The sequence below is a fragment of the Carcharhinus amblyrhynchos genome, chromosome 30, assembly GCF_965287045.1.
Source record: "Carcharhinus amblyrhynchos chromosome 30, sCarAmb.v2.hapA, whole genome shotgun sequence".
NCBI lineage: Eukaryota > Metazoa > Chordata > Chondrichthyes > Carcharhiniformes > Carcharhinidae > Carcharhinus > Carcharhinus amblyrhynchos.
Window position 1 is genome coordinate 32,593,361 of NC_137353.1, and position 20,913 is coordinate 32,614,273.

At 40.2% G+C, this 20,913-nt stretch overlaps 1 protein-coding gene across 5 annotated transcripts in view; it reads left to right on the forward strand.

Annotated features, from left to right (window-relative positions):
- Positions 1–20,913, forward strand: part of cep104 (centrosomal protein 104) — a 233,140-nt gene that overhangs the window by 159,205 nt on the left and 53,022 nt on the right. For all 5 annotated transcript variants that reach the window (XR_013889685.1, XR_013889686.1, XM_080215502.1 and 2 more), the window contains one exon: positions 5,742–5,809. Coding sequence is in view for 3 of the 5 variants with exons in the window: in XM_080215502.1 (XP_080071628.1) it covers positions 5,742–5,809 (68 nt within the window). In the remaining 2 variants the exon portion in view is untranslated. The remainder of the gene's footprint in view (positions 1–5,741; positions 5,810–20,913) is intronic.

Here is a 20,913-nt window from a genome sequence, read left to right on the forward strand (position 1 = left end):
AAGATATGCATACCATACAGGAATAGATAAGTCGTGTGAGTTCAGTTAATAAAGAATATATATTAACATAATGCTGAATTACACTGGCAGTGTCCAATGTTATAACATCCGATATAATATAACTTTGAGATGAGTCCACCAGATAATTACCACGCACGGGTTATTTGCCCACATTTAGGAAAATCGTCTTAAGTTTCAGCAAAGACAAAATCTTTTTGGTTTGAATTTTGGATCTTAACTGGCTGCCGTTTTTGCAATAATTATTTTTCTATGGCGATTTGCTGCAGGTAGGTGTGGCTGTGATGCTAAATTCCAGCACGGTAGCACAGTGGTTAGCACTGCTGCTTCACAGCTCCAGGGTCCTGGGTTCGATTCCTGGCTTGGGTCACTGTCTGTGTGGAGTTTGCACATCCTCCTTGTGTCTGCGTGGATTTCCACCAAGTACTCCGGTTTCCTCCCACAGTCCAAAGATGTGCAGGTTAGGTTGATTGGCTGTGCTAAGAAATTGCCCCTTAGTGCCCAGGGATGCGTAGGTTAGAGGGATTAGTGGGTATAGTATGTAGGGATATGGGGGTGGGGCCTGGGTGGGATTGTGTTCGGTGCAGACTCGATGGGCCAAAGGGCCTCTCTGCACTATAGGGTTCTATGGTTCTACTGTCTTGTTCCAGTTATTGTGCTTTGGATACATCATTCTTTCCCTTTGACATTACCCACCCTGTGGATCCAGATTTTAGCATGTATCTCTCCATTTTGGAATTAACACTTCTATATCCATTGTTTTCATCTAGTCACATAGGTGAACACTTGCTTTTCTCACTGATGTGCTAACTCGCATATCAGCTCCCTTCAGGTAGCTGTCCATACCAATTCCCCTGTTTATTTTCTTTTATCCCAATTTCATTTCTTAATCCTAATTTTCCCTTGTTTTTAATAGTTATATCCCGAAGGCTGTGTGGCAGGGGCAGGCTGGTGGAGGACTGTTGTGTTGCAGATGTTTGGTATAAGGCTCATGGACCATAGACAATCGTGCAGGCAACCAGTAATAATGGTCAGACCAAACATCAATGAAGACACGGCATCGTGTGAAGAAATAATCAAAACCTTCGATACGTTAACCTTTAACAAGGTACCATCTAGAGCAAGCAAAATTCAGAAGGCCCACTCAAAGACTAGGAGGTAATATGGATTCCTTTATAACTGAGCAGTATGAATTAGCTGTGAATTGAGAAAATGGAACCCTGAAAGATGAATACGGAGTTCTGAAACATGAATTAATTTGAGATCGCATTGTAAAAGAAACACACTCCGATTATTTGGAGTACAGATATTATGGTCAACGGACATAAACTTCATGTTAGACATTGGAGCAGGAGTTTCAATTCTATCTACACAGAAAAAAGCTTAAACCAGACATACTCCAGTCATTGACTTTTAGACTACAAGGTCCTGTTGAAAGTTGAAGGACAGTTGCTAAATTCCAGCACAACAAAAGAGAAACCACAGAAACATTGTATGTGATGCCCAATCAAAAATGCTCACTTGTCTGAAAGCTGGTACAGATCAACAACCCACCCTTAAAAGAGACAATTGGAAAACCTAGAGGAAAGTAGACAGAATATTTCCCTGGAAGCGCAGATGAAAGAACCAAAAAAGATGTACAAGACGAGTAACGACGATCTATTGTCACACATTTCTGTTGGGAAGCCTGAACAGGAGAACATAAATCTTGAAGAGATAGAGGCATACTTAGACTGACTTAGTTCTTACCAGCAACCACACAGAGACTGCATAAAATACGGCAAGTACAAAATGTGCTAAAATCTGAAAATAAGACAAAAGTTTATGGCAAGAATCTGTTTCTAACAATCTTGTCCTGAAACAGTATTTCAGGTGACACAGACATCTCAGTATTGTGGATGACTTATCAATCTAAAATGAGAAGTTAGTCACACCAAGAGTTCACAGACCTGAAATCCTTCAAAGAAGATATCAGTGATATCTAGTGTTTTAAAATTTTGTGCTAGACACAAAATTCAGTTTGGGTGGCCAGGAATTTCAAAATGACCGGAAGACATGATTGTAAGCTCCATTAGCTGTCAACGACATCATCATTTCCATCCAGACCCTGGAATGTCTTGGAATTGACTTTTTTTGAGATGAAGGGAAATACATTCCTCATGGTTGTTGACGATTAGTCCAGTTGGATTTAGCTTAAAAGTCTGAATGAAAGAACCTCAAGCATTTATCAGTTCACTAAAATATATTTTTCCCCACACATGGCATTCCAGACCTTGTCGTTTCAGACAGTGGGTCACAGTTTGTAAATTAAGGGTTCAAGAAATTTACAGAAGACTGTGCATTTGTTCGTACGACATTAGCCACTTACTCCACTCTTGGTCTCACCATTTGCTTGTAGGAACAGTCAAAGCTTTATTGCAAAAATGATGATCTCATTAGCATTGTTGAGCTCCTGTTCCATACCAGTGCAGAATTGGTTAGTGCCGTCAGAACTTCTGATGGGAAGAAGATTGCATGCTACAAGTCTGAGACCCTGTCTGGTTGAGATTACACCAACAAGATCATCAGTAGAGTGGACTAACTATCCACGTGACCACTAAGACAATCTGAACAGAGTCTCTGAAGATTCCCAAGCTACTCTACGGAGTACAGAGAGAACAAGAAGAACCTCCAATATACATGTGAACAAGGATGGGGAGATTAGTGAAACCACCACAACATTCACTTCTGTGCACCAAGATGAAGGCAGAGACTTTGGGGAGAGATATAGGATAATGTAAATAGAATTTATTGAGTCAAAAATCTGGTGTCAGAGATGTACATTAAATATGTAAATATATAGGGTCTATCATACAGTGACATAGGGTCACAATGTTCTTAACATCGTCCACATTGTCAGTTGCTGGACTTTCTTCTTGACTAGTAGTATGCTGGTGTTCTTCATCTTTATCTTCCAAGAGATCTTCTTTGGAGGTGATATTACTAGCAACCAGCCAAACTCCAATTTGATGATGATTTTTCTGTTCATCTTGTATATCCTCTGAAATGACCTTCAGCCCCGACAGCATGGAGAGATGGAGAGCTCTACGTAGAGCCCCATGCAGAATCTATCTTGTAAATAATGAGCGTAATGCTCAATTGAAGATGAAGTTTGCTAACAGTGTTGCCCTAGTGTTATCTGTAAGTTCAGATCCACAAAAGATCAAAGGCAGCAATAATGGAGATTAGCTGCTTATGCCTTTGTTGTATAAGACAATGTCACGTGAGCTGTTTGATTTTTATTCATTACACATTTTGGAATAGTTTGATACAGTGGAATGTAAATACAAGAGGGCAGTGAAGAGTTAATAGTGTAGCTGTGGGTTTGGAGTTGGATATAGGCTAGACTGGATAAGAGTGGCAGATTTCCTTCCAAAAAGTCATGAGTGAACCAGATTTACTTTACAACAATACAATAATTTCATAGTCACCGTTGCTGATATTAGCTTTTAATTCAGATTTATTTAATTTACTGAATTGAAATCCCCCCAGCTGCCGTTGTGGAATGTGAACTCACTGGATTCTTACTTGAGGCCTTTGGATTGCTAGTCCAGTAACAATGAGTATGCTACCATATCAGCATTGTATTCTTAATTTTCTATCTTTGATTTGCTTGATTTTTCTCAATACTCTGTGGAGTATTGAGAAAAATACTCTCTGTGGAATTAATAATTACTGGCCTTTATTTTGTATAAAAATATATTCCCTTACATTCAAATATATTTAATTTCTATCCCTTATTAGATTTGAGCTGGAATGAACAAGCAAGTAGGCAAGAAGTTAAATATGACATCCTGTTCCACTGATAGCAGTGCAGAATCAAAAACATGGTTCCAGAGCTAAGTTTTAGGAATTGAACTGTTAAAAACTTAGGAGTGGCACATTGTATCTGTAAGAGTATTTCAGCAATGCTTGCACCATGCTGATGAAATGAAGTCAACAGCAAAGCAAATCAGAGCAAGGAAAGTGGAGGATGTTGGGAAAGGTTTGGAGAAAGTTCCAGAGGAGATAAAGTTGATGGCATGGATAAACTTGAAAGAAGGATATAGATTTAAAATTGATTTATTGATGGTAAGGAGCCAATAAAGACAGCAAGGATTGAGGGAAAGTGGAATTCTGAGCAGGATAAAACACATGCATCTGAATCTGAATGTTTGGAATTGTGCTAAAGTGGAGTTTGATCTAAAAAATAACTTTGGATAAGTCGAACATTAAAGTAAAGGTTTGACTGAAGTTTTTCCAATAAGTTGTACAGACAAAGCTGAAGAGTCAAATCCCTCTTAATATTTTATCAGCCCACAGCACATGGTCTGCAGCAATTCAAGAAAGCAGCCTACCATCACCTTCTCAAGGGCAACTAGGGATGGGCAATAAGAGCTGGCCAGCCAGCGATGCCCATGTCCCATGATTGAATAAAAATAAAATGGATAAACAGGAGCAAGAATCTTTATGTATGCAAATGCACACATTTATATTTGATGTTTGACTTTTTATTTTGGCAGAGGAGCTCATATAATCAGGTGAATGAAAAGTCATTGCATGAGGGGCTGGAAATTCTATTGGTTAATGCACCTGCCAGTTCATGCTGTCAGGCCTCAGCATCTTTGAATTTTGTTACAGTAATATTGTCATCAGACAAGCAGAGAACCATTGCAGGAGCTGCACCATTTTCTCTGCCAATGAGTAAGCTACTTAATTACGTGCAGTTGCCCAATTCTCACTGAAGTGGAAACAAAATATATTGCGCAGGATAACTAAAAGGTAGCACCCCACACAGCCGCTACTTTGTTGAATATAGAAAGCAGCAACTTTCCACACTAACCTGTAAATAACCAACTGCAAAGAAGCCCAATTGTTGTGCTTTGTCATTTTGCACCTGAGGAATGAGAATAATTACTAATATGATAAGTGAAATTGATGTGTTCCCAAGGAAAAATTAACATAGCTGCCATTCATCTGCCTCTAAAATCCGATATATATTGCCCTGATAACTATGGTGGTTTTATTGAACAAGGTAATGTTGTAGGGAATTTTAATTTGCTTTTCGTCACTCTTTTGAGAAGCATTTCAGGGGCATGTGGTTGGCATCAGTAGTATGATAACTGATTTTGCATTGACCTTAGAGGGTTGTGTTGCCAATTACCAGCATTTTGGCCTTCCCACTCACCACCTCCAAGCCAGTAATAATTCCAAAGTTTGCTAAACAAAATGGGCACTTTCTCTCAGCTACCCTTGCCAAATGAGGCAGACTTGTACTAGGATAGCCAGTGCCAAATGTAAAGCACCTTTTTATTTCCTCTTATTAAAACCAGTTTGAAATATAAAAGAGAGAGTTTGATTGACTATTGAATTGGGGATACAAGATCCAGTGCGCAGGCTTATTGGTATGGCATAGTGTAATAAAAAGAGCTGTACATAAGGCCATGTCATTTCATGAACAATTTGTCCTACATATAAAACTCATGAATCTGCATCACTATTTTGGATTCTGGATTTTATGATTTCTGACATAGCAGTGTAGTAGGTCAAGTCAAAAGTGCAGTAGATGAAAATATGTTGCATACGTATGTATATATTATGCCCATCACAATTTATCATCCATAAAGTTGAAATATTCTAAGAAACATTCAAATGAATGATATGGAAAGTAATGAAAGTAATGTTTTCCTATAACTCTTTTGCAGCAGCCAAACCTGAGAAAGTTGCCAACCACTGTCCACTTTGTCATGAGAATTTCCAGCCAGGGGAAGAGGTAAGGACTTGAAAAATGGTGTAAAGCTTGCATTAGTTCTTCAGCGTTCAAGTGCAAAGGTCTTTCCATTTCCCTTTTGTAGGTAAGAGAGTGCCTTTTAGACTTGCCTTGATTGTTTTCTTTCCCTTTACAATTGTAAATCCCTCTCGATAGTTGCCCTGGTGTCTTGCTACATCCCTGTTCTTTTGAAGGTAGAATTATGGACAGCTTTTTAACTTTGACTAGGCAGAATTAATGTACATATACGTTTCCAGCAGCGATCACTGAGTGGTGAAGATGATCAGGGTTCTTCTCAAGCATGAGACACTGAGTTAATCGTTGTTCTGTTTTGTAGTCATAGCTGAATAAGCTTACACAACATGGATTGGAGATTGAATTTAGAAAGCAAGAGTACATTTTCATTTACAATGTCTGTAAAGCAACCTGGTGGAGTTGATCACTTGTCTTAGATCATGCCTGATTCTCATTCACTTTGTTTTCAGTGGTATTGAAACCAGAAGAATGATCTGGTCTATTAAGTTACTGGCCAGCCGACTAACGGCATAAAAATAGGGCAGGTTCAGTGTGGGTAAGCAATATGTTCTACCAGATTATTGACCAGGTGGTGGTGACACTGATCCTACCCATAACCTTTCAGCTTAGTAATCAAGCTACAGACTCATTTGCTCAATTGGGAAATTATTTTTTAACTTGGGTTTCAAAAGTTGACAGGTAACTAGATATTGGCAAAAACTATGGCTTATTCTTCTAAGTAATGTATTTGTTGAATGACCTCTTAGCTGTATTGATCAAGAAATTTCTGAAAATAAAATGGATGAATATTTGGTAGGATTTGGGGACTTAAAGGATAAGCTCTAGTAAAGGTCGTTGTTTAATGGGATCTGATGGCCATTATTTGATGAAGTACCTTTGCACGCTATGACTTGCCATTCTTTGTGCATAAAGGCATTTCCTCCACCGCTTGGAACATGGTGTCAAGTGTTTGCGAGTGAAATTGCATAGATTTTAATAATTGAAAGAGAGCTAGCTGCTGTAAGAAACAGCAGAGGATAATGAGAACTTCAAATTGCAATTTTGTACAGTTCATTGCTGGGTGAGTCAGTGTGGCTTTGGATATTCCAGTACCGGTTCTTATGAAGATTTGAAAATAAATTGGAATTGTTCCAATCTCAGTGACAGATCTATGAAATTGTCACACAGTTAAACAAGAAATCTGAACAAGTAAGAGTAGCAAGAATATCAGTGCTGGGGAAAGAGTGCTACAAGCTGTACTGTACCTATACCTCACTGAGGGGCAGAAAAAAACAGTCTTGAAGTTTTGAAGGCTTTGAAGCCCCACTCTGTTCATAAATAACATTAGAAGATTCATTGTTCAAAATCAGCACTCCGTCAGGCAGAGGGGAGAATATTGATCAGTGTGTGTCATATTGATCATAGTCGCGTGACCTCTGTTATCCTTTGTGTAGAATGTTTTGACAGCAGAAGCCATTTCATCCACCACTTGGAACAGCCACTGAGCTATTTGAACAGTAACAAGGAAGGGTAATTACAAAGAACAAGGTTGGATATAGATAGCAATAAACTTTGAGTCATTTATCCTGAAGACAATGGGGAGCCATTGCACTTACTGAGCAAATTGGCCTTTCATCACTACGTGTACTCTCTGATCCAGATCTGTTTGTGCCTGACAAATCAGATTTGTTATTTATCAATGAAATTATGGTGAACTTCTATAACATACTGTTTGGCTTTAACTCCTATATTATGTCTAATTCTGGGCACTGTGGTTTAGGAAGGATGTGAAATCATTCAGGGGAGGCAGAGAACGTTTCTGGTGACTAGAGACCCTCAGATACATGGGTCGACTGGAGAAGCTGAGGTTGGTCTCTTTGGAGGAGTGAAGGTTGAAAGGAGAGTTGATAGAGGTACTCAAAATCATAAGTGGCCTAGTCAGAGCAGATAGAAAAAAAGCTGTTCCACTGGCAAACGGTTGAGAACCAGACGTCACAGGTTTGAGATGATTGGCAAAAGAAGAGGTTTCTTTCACAGCAAGTAGTTGTGATCTGGAATGCATTGCCTGAAGAGTGGCGGAGACGGATTCAGTTAGAGCTTCCAGATGGGAATTGAATTAGCATCTGAAGGGGAAAACCTTTGCAGGACACAAGTGTAAGGGAGTGAGACTAGCTAATTATCTGTTCGGGAGGACCAACACAGCTTGATAAGCCAGATGGCCTCTTGTACTGTAACCATTCTGTGATTCTAACATGGACAATAAGTGTGTCCCAAATTTTCAACGTGACTGAAATCTCATTTCTTAAAGCAAAAACACCTATAAATTAGGAACCTACATTAGATGTCCTTTATTTGAATGTGTCTTCGTTTTCAGAACAGTCATTGTTGGTACATTAAAGTGATAAACCAAATATCTCAGCAATGACTATCTTTGGAACATTGCTTTCTCACTCTCACCTGGTACTGCACTTAAATCCAGAGTCCAACAGTAGGATTTTGATTCTTTAATTTCTTGGATTCTCAGTTCATTGCATCCTGTACATATTATACGATAAGTTGGTTGGTGCTATCGTTAAGTGCTGTATTGATACAGGTTTCATTGTGGCATTTATACTTGATAACAGTGCAGCTGTTAATTGCAGAATCTTGTCTGATCCTTTCTCTTTTCTGCTGATCTCTTTCCATATATTTGAGGTAAAAATGACTCAGTTTCCCATAACAAAATACCATGATTGTTCTGGGCTTTAAAAAGAGCAAACTTTCTAGACACTTTTGAATTCAGGTCAGCACAAACTAAAGCAATGTTGTGAGCTAGCAAATGCGTCCAAGAAGAAACAAGTTTGACTTGTTGAGCGTTCGTATGAAGTTCATTGACAAATATTATTTCTACCGTATGTGTTTTGTTACATGTCAACTAACAAAGCCAATTTATCCTTCCTTCAACCTTCCTTAGGGTGGCACAGTCATTAGCATTGCTGACTCACAATGCCAGGGACCCAGGTTCGATTCCTGACTTGGGTCACTGTCTGCGGAGTCTGCATGTTCTCTTTGTGTCTGTGTGGGTTTCCTCTGGGTACTCCGGTTTCCCTTCTCAGTCTGAACGACGTGTTGGTTTAGTGCATTGGCCATGCTAAATTCTCCCTCAGTGTACCCAAACAGGTGCCAGAGTGTGGTGACTAGGAGACTTTCGCAGTAACTTTAGTGCAGTGCTGATGTAAGCCTACTTGTGACACTAATAAAAAAAAACTTCAAACCTTGACTCTTTCACTGTTTCTGTATTGCCATTCTGCTTCTCAGTCTTGAATAAGCCACAGTTTCCTCCAGCAAAACTTTGGGAAGATCAAAGCAATTGTCTTCAATCTATTAATCCCGAGCTGAACTTCTGGTCCCATATCCTGTTCATCAGAAAAACTATCAACTTCTGTTTAAGTAACCTCACCTGTGTCCGTCCTGCCTCAACCCCTCTGCCATTGAAATCCACTTTCACGTCTTTCCTGGCTCCTGACTTAACTATTCCATCTTCCACACTGTAAACTTTTGGTGATCAGAAATTCTGTTGCCCTAGTCTTGTATTAAGTATAATTTGCCTGTCAGTCCAGTTCTTCACATCCACAGATCTCATCACTGCATGTCTTTACATCCCTTCATAGCCTTACCATCCTGTCTTTGTAATCTCCACCAGTGACTCGTCTTTTCAGTCCCCAGCCTCCGACTCAATTCTCTCCTCCTTATGACCCACCACTGATGCCATGCCAAAACGACTGACCTTCCTTTCTCCAAATTTTCACATTTTTCCATTTGCCTCATCTCTTTTAAGACCCTCCTCAAAATCCAACTCTTTGCTAAATTTTTGATTATTCCTTCTAAAATCACCAATTAGACAATGATTTTAAATATAAATGTAATTGAAGGGTTCCAGTGACAATTGTAAATTACTGAAGGTAATTTGATCGTCTGAATCATTCGGTTAGCTTACGTAAAGTACAATACGTGCCTGGGAGGATTATAACCTAGTAAATATCTTGTACGTCTCCTTTTGGCTTGTGAAAACAGTGACCTAGAATCATTGCGTAATCAGATGCTGAAATTCCTGACACTGTATAATACTACGATTATGTTTAGAATTTCTGTTCAATGCTGTTGCTTCTTCTGAGATCCACGTAACAGGAGATTTTAAGGTTGGACTCATTCACACTCTGGCATTTCTACTGAGCATTTATGCTGAAGCAAGCAAATACTGTACTTGAACTGCTTGAGTTTTTAGTTGGCAGTGACCTGATTTGTAATGGGGCAACTGAAGGTGTAGTATGACAAAAGTAGCAACCAAAAGCCATTCTTTAGTGTAGAATAAGCAGGACATTATTTGCTGAGCGGATCTGGATGTCAAAAGTGGGTGTAACAATGGTGCTATGTTACCCACTGATTTACTTTGCAATATTAAACATTTACAATGTTAACATATCAAATGATTCCTTAATGCAGTATTTCTCCATCAAGCATAATGCAAGTACGTCATTGAAAATGGAATATTATGGGTATATAAAAGGCTCCCATTGTAAGAGCCAAATAGTTCACAGGATCATATGCTGTGGGATCAGTCATTCTAGTGGCTTATCAGCTTGTGAACTTTGTTGCTGGAATTGTCGTAGTGTGGTATTTTTGAAGACCTTTTTTGGGAGACATGGTTAATGGACTTTTATATTTTATCTATAGAATTTTATATCAATGGAAAGCTCCTATTGAAATTGATTGCATTACTCTGATTTCAAAATGAAGCAGTTTATCTATGCAGAATTATTGGAGGGAAAATGACTGCATATTTCAAAATTATACCCATAATGCCAATATAAATAGTAACTTTCATCAATGCCAGAATTTTCATATCCTTGGGATAAGGTTTAAGTTTATTTATTAGAGTCACAAGTTAATTTACTGCAATGAAGTTACTGTGAAAATCTCCTAGTCGCCACATTCTGGCGTCTGTTCAGATACACTGAGGGAGAATTTAGTATGGCCAATGCACCTAACCAGCCCATCTTTCAGACTGTAAGAGGAAATCTATGTAGACGTGGGGAGAACGTGCAGACTCCACACAGGCAGTGACGCAAGCTGGGAATCGAACCCAGGTCACTGGCACTGAGAGGCAGCAGTGCTAACCACTGTGCCACTATGCAGCCCCAAGTTCTCCACAGCAATGAATTATTTTGGAGTATAGTCACTGTTTTAATATTGGGAAACAAAAGCAAACACAGACAATTTATCAGCAGTAAGGTCTGGAAAAGCTGCAAGTTTTTTTAAACATAATGTTGATCAGAGCAATTACTCTGGCCGTCTAGGAATACTGCCATAAGAACTTCTGCATTATCTGGGAGTGCGTACAAGATCTTGATTTAAAATCGCATTTAAAAGGTGCCAGGATTACTGACATTGGGGGATCGATAGGAACTTGAACTGCAAGGGAAAGGATCCAGTTGTTATCATCTTAAGGGGCCAATGGCATGGGACTGAAAGATGCTCTGTTCAAGAGGTATGCATAACTGAAATATTAGGGAGAACTACAAAGTTAGTCTCTGGATTACTACTTGAACAATGAAAAACTTCATAGAACCCTACAGTGCAGAAAGAGGCCCTTCGGCCCATCGAGTCTGCACTGACCACAATCCCACCCAGGCCCTACCCCCATATCCCTACATATTATACCCACTATTCCCTCTAACCTATGCATCCCTGGACACTAAGGGGCAATTTCTTAGCATGGCCAATCAACCTAACCCGCACATCTTTGGACTGTGGGAGGAAACCGGAGTGCCCGGAGGAAACCCACACAGACATGAGGAGAATGTGCAAGCTCCACACAGACAGTAACCCGAGCCAGGAATCGAACCCAGACCCTGGAGCTGTGAAGCAGCAGTGCTAACCACTGTGCTACCGTGCCACCCTTTGACTTCGGGTAAATAAAGATCAAAGGAGACTTGAATGCATCGTTCAAAGATTGATGTGGGAAAATGGGTTTTTATTCATGGAGCACTGGTACCAATACTATGTGGATGGGTGTAAAGAGGGCCTTAACCAAAATAGTGAGGGAGTGGTTTAGAAAGTTAACGAGAAAGAACGGGCAACAAAGTAGAGTAGTGGTACAGAAAATGATGACCAGAGTTTGATAGAAAGGACCAGGATGTACAACCCAAAGAATGTACCAGCAAAATGGGTCCAACTATCAAATAATGGTAAAAAGATGGAATTCAGAGTCTTGGTCTAAATTTACTGGAGCCAAAACAAGATGAATGAATTGATAGCAACAAAAATGGGTATGATATCATGGCATTTACAGTGACATGGTTGTAATGCGCGCAAGACTGCGAGTTGAATATTCAAGGCTATTTGACATTTGAAGAAAGCAAAAGGAGGTAAAGTTAAATTAGTAAATATTAATAAAAGATAAGATCAGTACAGTCATGAGAAGTGATCTTTGATCATGGTGTTTGGGTGGAAATCAAAAAGAATAAAATAAGTCACAGATGAGAGTAATTTATAGACCCCCTAAAAGATGCTATATTGAAGAAGTGATGATGCTTGTAAGAAAGATACTGCAATAATTGTGGTTGACTTTAACGTTCTCCTAGCTTAGATGAATCAGATTGGAAAAGGTAGCCTTGAAGGTAAACTCAAAATATTTGAGACAATTTCTTAGACCAGTGAGTTATGGAACCAGCTGAGAGAGACTGTTTTGGATCTGGTACTGTATAATTAATTAATAATCTCATAGTAAAGGCAAGCATCATAACATAGATTTTTGCATTCAGTTTGTGAGTGATAAACTTGGGTCTGAAACCAAGAGAAGAGTTAGTGGGAAAACAGATTAAAAGTAAATGAGCAGTTGCAGACAATTAAGGAGATGTTTCATAACTTTCAACATAGATGGAATCATTGTCTTTCCCAATGAAATATAAGAATAAGAACCTAAGAACGAGGAGCAGGAGTAGGCCATCTGGCCCCTAAAGCCTGCTCCACCATTCAATAAGATAATGGCTAATCTTTTCGTGGACTTAGCTCCACTTACCCACCCACCCACTCACCATAGCATGGTGCCAAGAATATGCTGTCCATGGCTAACGAAGGGAAATAGGGATGTTACCTAATACAAGAAAAAGAGGATTTGAATTTGATTTATTATTGTCACTTGTATTAACACGCAGTGAAAAGTATTGTTTCTTGTATGCTATACAGATGAAACATACTATTCATAGAGAAGGAAACGAGAGATTGCAGAATGTAGTGTTACAGTCATAGCCAGATCAACTTAATGCAAGGTAAGTCCATTTGTAAGTCTGACAGCGGCAGGGAAGAAGCTGTTCTTGAGTTGGCTGGTACGTGACCTCAGACTTTTGAAGGTGGAAGAGAGAATGTTCAGGGTGCGTGGGATCCTTAATTTTTTGCCAAGGTATCGGAAAGTGTAGACAGAGTCAATGGATGGGAGGCTGGTTTGCGTGATGGATTGGGCTACATTCACGACCTTTTGTAGTTTCTTGCAGTCTTGGGGAGAGCAGGACCATACCAAGCTGTATACAACCACAAAAAATGCTTTCTATGGTGCATCCGTAAAAGTCAGTGAGAGTCGTAGCTGACATGCCAAATTTTCTTAGTCTTCTGACAAAGTAGAGGTGTTGGTGGGCTTTAACTATAGTGTCGGCATGGGAGGACCAGGACAGATTGTTGGTGATCTGGACACCTAAAAACTTGAAGCTCTCGACCTTTTCTATTTCGTCCCCACTGATGTAGACAGGGCCATGTTCTCCTTTACGCTTCCTGAAATCGATGACAACAATCTCCTTCGTTTTGTTGACTTTGAGGGAGAGATTATTGTTGCTGCACCAATTGCCCAGATTCTCTATCTCATTCCTGTACTCTGTCTCGTCATTGTTTGAGATCCGACCCGCTACAGTGGTGCTGTCAGCAAACTTGAAAATCAAGTTGGAGGGGAATTTGGCCACACTTTCATAGGTGTACAATGAGTATAGTAGGGGGCTGAGAACATAGCCTAATGGGGCACTGGTATTGAGGATGATTGTGGAGGTGGTGTTGTTGCCTATCCTTACTGATTGTGGTCTGAGTTGGGAAGTTCAGGATCCAGTCGCAGAGGGAGGTGCCGAGCCCAGGCCACAGAGTTTGGAGATGAGATTTGCGGGAGTAATAGTGTTGAAGGCTGAGCTGTAGTCAATAAATAGGAGTCTAACATAGGTGTTCTTGTTATCAAGATGGTCCAGGGTTGAGTGCAGGGCCAGAGAAATGGCGTCTACTGTGGACCTATTGTAGCAGTAGGCAAACTGTAGTCCCGGAAGCTGGAATTGATTCGTGCCATAACTAACCTTTCGAAGCACTTCATAATGATGGATGTCAGAGCCACTGGCCAATAGCCATTAAGGCACGTTGCTTCATTTATCTTCTTGAGTGGTGGTAGACCAGAAGCTTGAGAAAATTTTAGTAACTGGCGAAGTTTGATTAAGAAAGAGGGAGAAATTAGAATGAGAGCGTACTAGAAGTTATTAGGAAAACCAACAGAACTAAAGGCTGACAAGTCCCTTGGACCTGATGACCTGCATTCTAGGGTCCTAGAAGAACTGGCTACAGAGGTGATGGATGCCATGATTTTAAACTTCCAATGTCCCAAAGGGTTGGAAAATTGCAAATGTAAAGACTCTAAGAAAAAGGGATTCAAAAAAGCAGAAAAATATAGGCTGATTAGCTTAATGTCTATAATTGGATTCCATTATTGAAGAATTATAGCAGGATATTTTAAAAATCAAAATGCAGTCGAGCAAAATATTTAGAAAATGAAAATATTGTTTTACAAATTTGTAAGAGTCCCTTGAGAATGTAACAAGCAAGACAAATAGAAGGGAACTGATGGAGGTAGCATATTTGGATTTCCGAAATACATTTGATAAGGTGTCACATAAAAGATTACTACGTACAATAAGAGTTCATGGTGTTGGGGCTAATACGGATAGAGGATTGACTAATTAACTGGAAGTGAGGAGGTGGTATAGATAGGTAATTTTTCAGGCTAGTGAGTTATAATTAGTCGGGTGCCACAGGGTTTGATGCGGCAGTCTCATTTTAAAATCTATATTAATAACTTGAATGAAGGAACTGAGTGTATTTATAGCCACATTTTCTGACAAGACAAAGACTGGTGGGAAAACAGATGTGAGGAAGGCACAAAGAGCTGGATTTTCATGTTGGGCTCAAGAAACACAAATCAACTTTGGGAACATGAGCCCTTTATCTCTGCCATTACAGGCATATATTTGCCTCTTGAAGGCATGGGACAGACAGGATTTGGGTTTTCAAAGTCCCAAGGCAGCACAGGAGGAGCGTGGGTGGTGATTAGAAGGCCCACTTGGTTCACTGGGATATCAGCCCAGTTCTCCAACATTGTTCCTATGCCCTCCAGCCCTTTTGCCCCTCTATGTCACTTCTTATTCACCATCCTGCTGTCATATTCCTATGCTGCCTCATACCCTCCTTGACTCCCATGTATTCTTCATAACCCACTCACTCAATTATTTTCTTCCATTTATGGGATGTGGGTGTGTGTCACTGGTGAGACCAGCATTTATTGCCCATCCTAAATTGTTCTTGAGGAGCTGCCTTTTTTGAACTGTTGCAATCTCTACGGTGTCGGTACGCCCATGGTGCTGTTTAGGAGGGAGTTCCAGGATTTTGACCCAACAAAAGTGAAGAAACGGCAATATATTTCTAAGTCAGGAAATATATGACCTCTTTGCTCATGGAAATAATCTTTCCTACTGTTCATCGAGCAGTAAGGATACATCAGTTGCAAACAATGAAATAATTAACTTCACAAAGTAAATCAGAGAAAGGGTTTAATAAAGAAACTTGATTACACCACCACTTGGGCCATGCTCTGGGCCACAAATGCTCTCCACAATCCCCATCTGCTTTCTTTGGTCAGCTGAACACCACGTCATTTTGCCATTGGTTACATTTGTCTAATGGCTCAGCTGGTCAGCTGACCTACTCAACATGTTACCATTGGTTACATTATAACAGATTCCAGTGTAATAATTGGTTACATTATAACACCTATCTTCTCTATTCAGGCCCCTCATATTTTTGTACACTTAAATTAAATCTCCCCTCAGCATCTTCTGTTCCAAGAAAATAACCTCAGACTTTGCCATTTTTCCTTGTATGTAAAATTTTCCATCCCTGGGAGCATCCTCATGAACCTTTTACGTACCTTATTTCATGTGATCACGTGCTTCCTGTCATGCAGTACTCTAGCTGCAGTTTAACTAGTGTTTTACACAGTTTAGCATAACTTCCCCACTGTTGTACTCTAGAGCCTCAGCCATGAGGAAAAGTATCCCATATGCCTTCTTGTAGATCTCCTAATGTAGGTTGTACGAAATGTTGTACCTGACCTTCCATGTTACCTTCTCAAAAATGTTCCATCAAGTTGATGAGTCATGATCTTCCCTTGATGAATCCATACTAATAGTCCTTAATTAATTTATCTGTACCTCATTAATGCTCCTTGTTGCTTTTTCAAATGACTTTAGAAATCCATATTAACTGTCATTGATTAATCTGTGCCTCTCTAAATGACAATTTATTCAACAAATATCTTAATATTTCTTCTCTCACTATCTATCCCAACCAATATTTCACACACTTGCTCAACTGCAGTGCCTGCTTCATTCGTGTCTTTTGTGAAAACAAAATGTATTGCATTCCTAAAGAGCCACTTCTTGCATCTGCACATATAATACTTTTTTGGTCTTTAATTGGCACTACCTCTTCTTTAATTATCCTCTTGCTCTCTGTGTGTTTATAAAACATCTTTTGGTTTTCCTTGATGAGATCTAATGGAGAAAAACAGGAGCTCATGTGCTAGCTTTCAACAAGAGCAACTCCTCTGCTCTTCCCCCATTGGCTGGCAAATATTTTCTCCTCCGATTCTATCCAATTCCTTTTTGAATGTTACAGTTGTTTCTACTTGCATCATGCTTTCAGGTAGTGCATTCCTTATCTTAACCAGTCATTGATTAAAATAACAGATACTTTGCTCGTGCTTTGGTTCTTTTGTCAATCACTTGAAATCAATGTCTTCCGGCTCTTCACCTTTCTGCCAAAGGGAACAATTTCTCCTTATCTGTTCTGTCTAGAACATACTGCCCTTATCCTTCTATGTAGTAGAGGTTGCAAGTTTGGAAGATACTGTAAAAGCAACATTGACGAGTTGCTAAAGTGCATCTTGTGCACTGCAGCCACATTGCATATATTAATGAAACTGCCTTTCACACTTCAAAGTGATTACAATAGGAAAAATAGCTGTTTTTGGCTTTGATGCCACTTGCTGATTAGGTAGCAACCTCTGTATAAACTTCCCAAAAAAAGGAATAATCCATAAGAAAATGAGCTAACTGCAGACCACAAGAGGACTTTTCAAGATAACGTATTGCTGAAAAGAGACAGGTTGCTGAAACTTCTTAACTTCTACTCATCAGGACAAATCCATGAATGCAACATTATAGATAGTCACAACAATTTATACTATAGGACAGAGCTTCCAAAACTGGGGTCAGCAGAACCCAGAGAATCCCACAGGAGCCTCTCAGGGACATCCGTGGCAGGATAGGCACTGTTGCAAAATTTTTAAAAATGCTGTAGAACTGCTTGTCCAATCAAAGCCTGGCTCTGGAGAAGCAGCCTCTGACTGGGTGAACTGGGAACAGGATGAAACTCAGATCTTCATATCAGTGCAAGCATGGACAGTGGAGTGATGAGAGTACTATAGTAAGAGTATATAAACGATTTGATTGAGAAGCTTGCCAAATCAGAATTTCTACGCTTGTATTTAAAGTTTAAAATTTATTTGTGTCACAAGTAGGCTTATGTTAACACTGCAATGAAGTTACTATGAAATTCCCCTAGTTGCCACACTGGCACCTGTTTGGGTACACCTGCCAACTCTTGCACAGGAGCAGGTGGAGCAGTCTTTGGCACGACCCAACAGACTCCAAAACTTAAAGGACATTGGTCCAGGGCATCTCCACAGTCAGAGCAGGGACATGAGCAGCCTGTTGAAGACAGATAATTACATCAGCCTGAAATGCTAGAAGTGGAAGCAGCAGTATCTGTAGTTTCATAATGGAATGCACATGAGTTTATAAACCACAGAGAGGGACACAGAGGCATGTGTAGACCCGTTAGAACAAATCACAATTACAAAGGAGGAAGTGTTAGGTGTTTTAGGAAGCATTAAGGTAGACAAATCCCGAGGGCCAGATGGCATCTGCCCGAGATTACCGAGGGTGACGAGATGAAATTGCTAGGCCTCTAACAGAATTCTTTGTTTCTTCATTGGACATAGGTGAGGTCCCAGAGGATTGAAGGATAGCAAATGTGGTCCCGTTATAGAACATAGAACACTACAGCACAAACATGCCCTTCGGCCCACAAGATGCGCCGATCACTTCTATACCTACTAAGCCATAGACCTATCTATAACCCCCAATCCCATTAGATCCTATGTACTCATCCAGAAGTCTTTTAAAAGACCCCAGCGAGTTCACCTCCACCACCACCGATGCAGCCGATTCCATTCACTCACCACCCTCTGAGTGAAAAACTTACCCCTAACATCTCCTCTGTACTTGCTTCCCTACACCTTTATTTAAGAAGAGTAGCAAGGATAACTCGGGTAATTATGGGCCTGTGAGCTTGACGTCGTGGTGGGGAAATTGTTGGAGAAGATTCTTAGAGATAGGATCTAAATGCATTTAGAACAGTATAGTCTCATTAGTGATAGAAAACATAGTTTTGTACGAGGGAGGTCATGCTTCACAAATTTGGTTGAGTTTTTTGAGGAGGTGACAAAAATGATCGATGAGGGAAGGGCCATGGATGTCTTCCACATGGATTTTAGTAAAGCGTTTGATAATGTCTCTTGTGGAAGGCTGGTGCAAAAGGTTAAATCACACGGGATCAAGGGTGAACTAGCACTGGAATAGTCAAGTCTAGAGGTAACAAAGGCATGATGAGCTTAGATGGGTGAAGCAGGGTGATGTTATAGAGGTGGAAATAGGCACTGTCAGTAATGGCATGAATATTAAGCCAGAAGCGCATCTGAGAATTACATGACAACCAAGATTGCGAACAGACTGTTTTAATCTCAGACTGTTATCATGGAGAGAGATTGGGTTGGTAGCTTAGTGCTTATAGCGGCACTAAAAGCAATTCAAGACAATCAGTCAAGTGCACAACGTGGCTCATTTACACCTGCTAGATGTGGTATAAATTCATAAGGAGAGATCCATACTCTGCAAAGAGAAGGAATACGTGCAAGCCTTGTGCATTTGTTTTAATTAATGTCTAGTTGTCAAGATTAAAAGTAGGATTCTTTTGGGCAAGTCAAGAGGGACAAATGTTTGCCATGTGTCCCAGTATCAATATACTTTATGGTTACGAGAAGAATGCAGGTGAATAAATGTTTGTTATGTAACTTAATACAATATGCTGATTGTTACAAGAAGAATGCAACTTACATTAATGTTACATTGTTTGCCATTTCACTTTGGAGCCAGGATTTTGCAGGGCCTTGGTGTGTGAGATTTGGGGGGAGAGGGGGTGTGGAGGTGAGGGTTCCATGCCTGGTACCACCATAGGGATGGACACCTGGCCTCATGGAGCAACTAGTGCATCCTGATGGCCTCCCTACAGGTTAGGAAGTGGGAATAGCCACCTGATTGGGCATCCTACAGTGCCGTCCAAAAACACCCCCTCCCCATTGAACAAATGGACCTCAGTTCAGCATTGGAGCCTGTATAATTGGCCCCCAGCAAACCCCAACCCGACTTGCCTTTAGTAGCTGCTGCTCTGGCGTATAAAAATTATCTTTACCTTAACATTCAATGAGGTAGCCTCAAGTGCTTCACTGGGCAGGGAATTTCACAGATTCACAGCCCTTTGAATGAAGAGGTTCCTTCTCAACTCAGTCTTAAATCTGCTCCCCCTTATTTTAAGGCCTTCCCCCTAGTTCCACCCGCCAGTAGAAACAACCTCCCTGCTTCTATCTTATCCCCTTCATTATTTTATAAGTTTCTCTAAGATCCGCCCCCCCCCCCCCCCCCCCCCCCAAAATCTTCTAAATTCCAATGAGTACAGTCCTAGTCTACTCAGTCTCTCCTCATAAGCCAACCCCCTCAACTCCGGAATCAACCTAGTGAATCTCCTCTGCACACCCTCCAATGCCAGCATATCCTTTCTCAAGTAAGGAGACCAAAGTTGGACACAAGTACTCCAGGTGTAGCCTCATCAGAACCTTATACAGCTGCAACATTAACCTCACTGTTTTTAAACTTCATCCCTCTGGCAATGAAGGACAAAGTTCTATTTGTGTCTTAACTACCTGCTGTACCCACAGACCAATTCTTCGCGATTCATGCACAAGGAACCCAGCTCCTTCTGCACAGCACCATGCTGCAATTTTTTTATCATTTAAATAATAGTCCGTGTTGCTGTTATTCCTACCAAAATAGATGACCTCACATTTACCAACATTGTACTCCATCTGCTAGACCTTTGCCCACTCAGACTATGTACATCTGTTTGCAGACTTTGTGTCCTCTGCACACTGCTCTACCACTCATCTTAGTATCATCTGTGAACTTTGACACACTACACTTGGTCAGGCAGGCGGGGGGCGTGGTAGATAAATTCCAACTTGTATGTACAAACACAAATGAAATTCCACTTTTTACATAGACCTAATACACAGTTACGATTTTAAATGATTCACCACTGAAAATGAAAAATTCTTCATTTAACCAGATGCTTTCCAACCAAGTTTCCAGTGTGAATCTTTGCCCTTCATTAACTCCTGATTTAATCGTCTATTCTGTATATTTTCATGCATTGAGAGACAAGTTACCACACAAAGCATTTTATAGATTCAGATAATTACTTGTACCCTTGTGTAGCGTAGTTAAGTGTTCAGCTTGATACTTAAATAGATTTAGCTCAGATTAGAGTCTTCTTGTAAATATTCTTACCAGCTGGGTTGC